The following is a 6,000-nucleotide window of genomic DNA, read 5'->3' as shown; positions in this document are numbered from 1 at the left end:
GTTCACTGTCGCCATCCACACTGGCCTCCTTTCTATTCTTCATACTGATCAAGTTCTTTGCTGTTTGGGGCTCTTTGCCCTTGCTGTTCCCTCTGCCTAGAATGTTCTTCAGACTTGGCTCCCTCTCACTGTTCAGGGCTTAGTTCCAATGACACCTCCTCACAGAAGCTTTCCCTATCCAGAATATTCTCCACGACGTCGTCCTGTGGTGTCCTTCATAGCCCATAACACCACCTGTCTTCATGACCGTCCTTTTCTCTAGTCTGCCTCTCCACCAAATTGTTAAAAGCAAGAAGCTTGTCTGTTCACTAAAGTATCCCAGTGGCTGGCACATGTAGTAGGTGCTCAATAAATTGCTGGTGAGTGTTAAATAAACAGGTGGGGAAATGGGCTCCAAGTAATGCAGTAACTTGCATGAGATCATGCAGCATTAAGTGGTGGAATGGTGGTTATCTCTTAATGGGGAGGGGAGTGTTGTTTCAACCCTTCTTTGTTGCTAGTCTATAGTCCTGATTATAGAAGAGTTCATTTCGCTCCTGCTTTTCCTTGACCTAGAGGATACCAATCCCTCCAGATGCTGTGGGTCCCCGGCACAGCCCTTGTGCACCCAGACTTAGTTGCCCTTCCTTCTGAAGCACAAGACACTCATGAAGCCGCCTCAGAGCATCTCTTCCCGACCTTAGAAGCCTCTCATTCCACACTCAGGCTGCAAGCGGTCATTAATCGTCTACTCTGGGCCAGGCCTGCTCTGGAAGCTTCCATGCCATCCTTGCTTCTCTCAGCCAGGACATCACTGCACCACTCCATCTCATTTCTCCCTCAGCTCCTCTAAAACGCAAATACAGCCATAACCTTTTCTATTTTCTCATGAGCCTCTTTCCTGCAGGGTCTCAGGCCCGGGGCCCTGCTCACACCTGTCAGAGCCTGTCCCTGAGGTAAACCTAGCTAATAATCCATCCTGGCTTGGTACAAATATTAGCATATTCAAAAATCCTGGTTTATATTGTGGTTACTCTCCTCAGCACAGCACCCGAAGCACAAATTCAAGCAGATTTTGAGGCAACTGGTTTAAGATGCTTCCAAATAAGGTGCCCAGCATGATACCGGTACACAAAGCCTGTGGCAACATCTCCCCAACCTTTCTCGTAAACTCCAACCCAGAAACTCAGGGCCAGGTTGGATTTGCCTGGCCTCGCCTCTTCTCAGATGTTAATCCAGGACAAGTCTAAAATTAGCCCCACCCCCTCCCGGTGCTAAAACTCAGCTGGAGCAACATGGGGCCAGTTACTTTTAGAAACCATCCCTTTGGGGCTTATTGCTGAGCAACAGAAACAGGTGATGGAAACTGGGCCCGGAACCTGCAAGGCAGGAAAGAAGAGCCGGATCAAGTTCAGAAGCTGGGATCAGAAGGCCAGACCCAGGGACCAGGGCTGCAAATCCAGACTGACGTCATGGTCACGGTCAGATCAAGGAGAGACAGCACCACACCAAGCCAGAGCTTGCCCGTGGCTCCTATTGCAATGCTCAGGTAGGGTGATGGTGAGGGGTGCAGGGAGGGAAGGGAGCTGATGTTTATTAGGTAAACATACTTTGTATACGGAGTCTCCTGGAACCTCACCGGTAGGCTCTACCGTTTCACCTCTTTTACCGGTTAACTAAACTCCATGTCTGACACGTTCAGTGACTTAGTGTGCGTCACATAGCTAGTAAATGGCAAAGCAGGGAGTCAAACCCTAGCCTGTTTAATGTAAGTTTCTGGTACTTTCCTCTAAGCTGCCTCCAGAGTAGTAGGAAGGAAGATTTCAAACCCACTCACAACCCACGGGAGCCCCCAAGCTGCTTCCCTGATATTTGCCACCCTCAGTTATGTCCCAATTTCCGGGGAAGCCTTGACAAACATACCAGGGCTAGGGCACCTAGAGATTCTGTGTTGATTGTTCTTGGGTGGGGCCCAAGAATAGGTACTTCACAATCTCCTGGGAACTTCTGTGTGCAGCTTAGGTCAAAAACTAGGCTCTGTGCTCCAGTTCTCCTCGGGCAGCTAGAGAAACAGAGTGGTAAGAGATGTTAATGCCCAGCTCACCAGATAGGGAGGAACATGACTATAGAAGAGCTTCTGGTTGAAGGCGGTCTTCTTGAATTCTAAAGTCAGGTAAAGAATTAAAATAGCATTCCCAAAAGAGAGGGCAGAGGCCAGGAGCCTGGGGACCTAGGAGCCTACAAACCAGAAGTTTTCAAAGAAGGGAGGGGTGTAATCAGCGTCCCCTATGATTCTAACATGTCACCGTGCCCCTTTCTCCAAACCTTTTTAGAAGGAGAAGGCTCCCTCAGCGTAACTGGCAGGGCTCTGCCAAGGGGGAAGAAGTACAGGTGAGTCCACCTCTGGCTGCTCTCAGGTGTGATGCTCCTGGCACACTTGGCCTCAGTTTCTCTGAAGCTAGGCTCTTGATTAGGTACGTTTGTTGTCTTTTGGATTTCTAATTGTTTCGTGTTGAGTGACTTCAAGTCCTGCCTTCTCTGAATTCTCCTGGAAGGCAAAGACTTTGTCATCTAGGAGACAGAAAATAACATCTGAAAGACCTCTGGTAGAGCTGGCTGGGACATCTTTAGGTCTTTTCACGGCACATTGGCATCATCTCTGGAATTAAAAAAAAAAAATACTTAGGCCAAAGTCAGTCCCTGAGAATGTGAATAAATTGGCTTGGGGTGTGGCATGAATGACTTTTCAAATCTTCTCAGATAATTCTAATATGCACCCAAGGTTGAGAATAAAAATTTGAAGGGTAACAAAAAGCTAGGTGGGAAAAAATATTGTAATAATGATTATGTCTAGGGGGGAAAGTGAGGTGATTTGATTTATCTTATTTCTGCTAACCCGTGTTCTCTATTTGCTTCTTCACATTGATTGTATAATTTTGAAAAGTAAAACCAAAACAAACATTCAGCTGGGTTCTCAGTCACTCACCAAATATTTATGGAGAGCCTGTCATCTCACATGACAAATGCTGGGCATGGGGGAGTGACTTTCACAAACACAATTCTTGTTCTCATAAAGTTTACACCTAGAAGAAGGTTAACCCTCAGACAAACAAATACAGTACACTGACTTCAGGGAGATGTCCTAGTAGACGCAAACTGCTAAGTGTCATGCATTGTTTTGTAAATAACTATATTAGAACTTACAAAGATTGGGGTTCCGCTTCCCCTCCTATGTCGGAGGCAGACATTATTTGTTGATTACGTCATGCTTTTCTGCTGAAGCTCAGTATCCCTTTCAACATTACCAGTCTGAGGTGGTGCTTGAGATGAAACATACTTTGTATCCCAAGAAAGAGCTATGAATTATCATGTTGAAGGTAAACTAAAAAAAAAAAAGACTCAAAAGGTAATTGAAGCCTTCTGGTATGGCCAAGTAGCTCCTATTGGACTGTACTTCTTATAGATAGTAACTATAAACTCTGGACAAAATATAAGCACAATCAGTTGAAGGAACTGAGGAGAGAACAAAACTCTACAGAAACCAGAGGAGACTAAATTACTGGAAGAAGAGGTAGACGTGGGATGAGTTTCCTGCCTTATAGCTTGTAGTTTAAGAACAAGGCCGTATCTATCAATATGCTGAGCAGAAGGGAGGCCCTCTAGCTCAATAGATAAAGTCTACTTTGATCTCTGGATGATCCTTGAACCACATAGGCAAGAGGCAGATTTTAAAAATCCCAGCTCTAGCTTAAAGAGCTGACCTGAACTTCTAGATGTTACATGGGGAGATAAGGTCTTACAATTTGAGTTCAACCACTTTAAAAGCCTGAATTTAAAAAAAGTCAATACTCCTCAGAAAAGCAGAATAGAATCCAGAATTTCTGCAACATATCACTCATAAAGACCAGGATACACTCCAAAATTATTCAAAAAACAACAAAACAGGAAAACATGACTCATTAAAGAGGAAAGATAATTGGTGGAGACCAACTCTGAGATGACCTAGAGTGATGTAGTTAATTGACAAGAACTTTAAGGAAGTTACTACAACTATGCTCAAGTATATAAAGGAAAATATGTTCATAATAAATGAAAGTATAGAAATCCCAGCAGATGAATAGAAACTATAGAAAAGGGCATATGTGATAATGAGCACAGGGTGTCATATGTCGCTGATAAATCATTGAACACCACATTAAAAACTAATGATGTATTATATGTTGGTTAATTGAACATAATAAAAAAAAGAAACTATAAAAAAGAACCAAGTGAAAGTATAAGAACTGGAAAATAAATATCTTTAAATAAAAATGTAATGGACATTTTTAAAAGCACAGGGAGCTCAAAGAAGCAAAAGTCAAGGAATTAGAAGACAGATCAACAAAAATGATCCAAACTGAGTAAAAGAGATTTAATAATACATGTACAGAGACTCATAGATCTTTGCAACATTATCAAAAGGTCTAAAGTACATGTAATTGGAGTCCTAGAACTAGGGGAGAAAGAGAGAGAATGACCCAAAAGTATTTGAATAAATAATGGGTGAAAAGTTCATAAAAATTTTTTTTAAAGATTTTTATTTATTTGACAGAGAGAGAGATCACAAGCAGACAGAAAGGCAGGCAGAAAGAGAGGGGGAAGCAGGCCCCCCACTGAGCAGAAAGCCTGATTCGGGGCTTGATCCCAGGACCTTGAGATCATGACCTGGGCCGAAGGCAGAGGCTTAACCCACTGAGCCACCCAGGTGCCCTGAAAAGTTCATAAATTTGGTAAAAGACATATATTTACAGACTTTAAAACCCCAATAAACTCCAAAAAAGATTTATATTTAAAAAAAAACACAACAAAACAAAAATAAAAACACTTAGGGGAACCATAGTCAAACTGTGAAAATTAATGACAAAGAGAAAATGAACAAAACAATGCTGTGAAAAAATCGATGTAGATAAATGGGGAGATATGCCAAGCTCATGGTTTTGGAAGACTCACCATTGTTAAAATGGTAATCAGCAAACTGATCTATGGATTCAGCACAATCCTAATCCTAATCCTAATCCTAATCCTATGATGCTATTTAGTCAAAATTTACAAACTGAGGGGTGCCTGAGAGTCTCAGTCATTAAGCATCTGCTTTTGGCTCAGGTCATGATCCCAAGGTCCTGGGATTGAGCCCCCCATGTCAGGCTCCCAGTGCAGCAGGAGGCCTGCTTCTCCCTCCCCCACTCCCTCTGCTTGTGTTTCCTCTTTCGCGCTCTCTCTCTCTGTGAAATAAATAACTAAACATTTTTAAAAATTGATTTAAAGAAAAGAATTGGGCACCTGGGTGGCTCAGTGGGTTAAGCCTCTGCCTTCAGCTCAGGTCATGATCTCAGTCAGGGTCCTGGGATCGAGTCCTGCATCGGGCTCTCTGCTCAGCAGGAAGCCTGCTTCCTCCTCTCTCTCTGCTTGCCTCTTTGCCTACTTGTGATCTCTCTCTGTCAAATAAAAAAATAAATTCTTTAAAAAAAAAGAATTGACAAAATGATGCTAAAATTTCTGTAGAAATGCACAGAACTTAGACTTCAAAGCCGTCTTGAAAAAAGAAGTCAAGGTTACTTCACCACTTGACTTCAAGTCTTACCCTAAAGCTATGGTCATTAAAACAGTATGGTGCTGACACAAGGATCAACAGATTGGTAAGACAGAATGAAGAGGCCAGACAGAAATAGACCAAATTTTCAAAGCAGCCTGATTGGGAAAGGAAAGGCTTTCAACAAATGGTATTGACATAACTCCATATTCACATGGAAACAAATCAACCTGGCCCTAACTCATACCACCCACAAAAATCAATTTATAATGGACCATGGGCCTAAACATAAAGGCTAAAACTACAGAATTTCTAGAAGAAAACATAGGAGAACATCTTCATGCCTTGGGGGAAGACAAAAACTGAAGAAGAAAAAAATACAGTCAAAATGGAATCCCTGTTCATCAGAAGAAGCATCCTTAAGAAAATGTCTTTCTTATGCAGGCCAGAGG

General features: G+C 42.6%; 1 protein-coding gene across 1 annotated transcript in view; it reads left to right on the top strand.

The window, feature by feature from the left end:
* The first annotated feature begins 1,451 nt into the window (after positions 1-1,451).
* LOC111154520 (angiomotin like 1) overlaps positions 1,452-6,000 on the top strand; it is a 154,510-nt gene continuing 149,961 nt past the window's right edge. The window contains exons 1-2 of the mRNA XM_022514175.1: positions 1,452-1,528; positions 2,313-2,370. Of these exons, the coding sequence (XP_022369883.1) occupies positions 1,452-1,528; positions 2,313-2,370 (135 nt within the window). The remainder of the gene's footprint in view (positions 1,529-2,312; positions 2,371-6,000) is intronic.

Source organism: Enhydra lutris, unplaced genomic scaffold (genome assembly GCF_002288905.1).
Source record: "Enhydra lutris kenyoni isolate GAN:26980312 unplaced genomic scaffold, ASM228890v2 scaffoldscaffold37, whole genome shotgun sequence".
Lineage (NCBI taxonomy): Eukaryota > Metazoa > Chordata > Mammalia > Carnivora > Mustelidae > Enhydra > Enhydra lutris.
The sequence above is the reverse complement of the archived record's forward strand: the minus strand, read 5'-3'. Positions and strand labels throughout refer to the sequence as shown.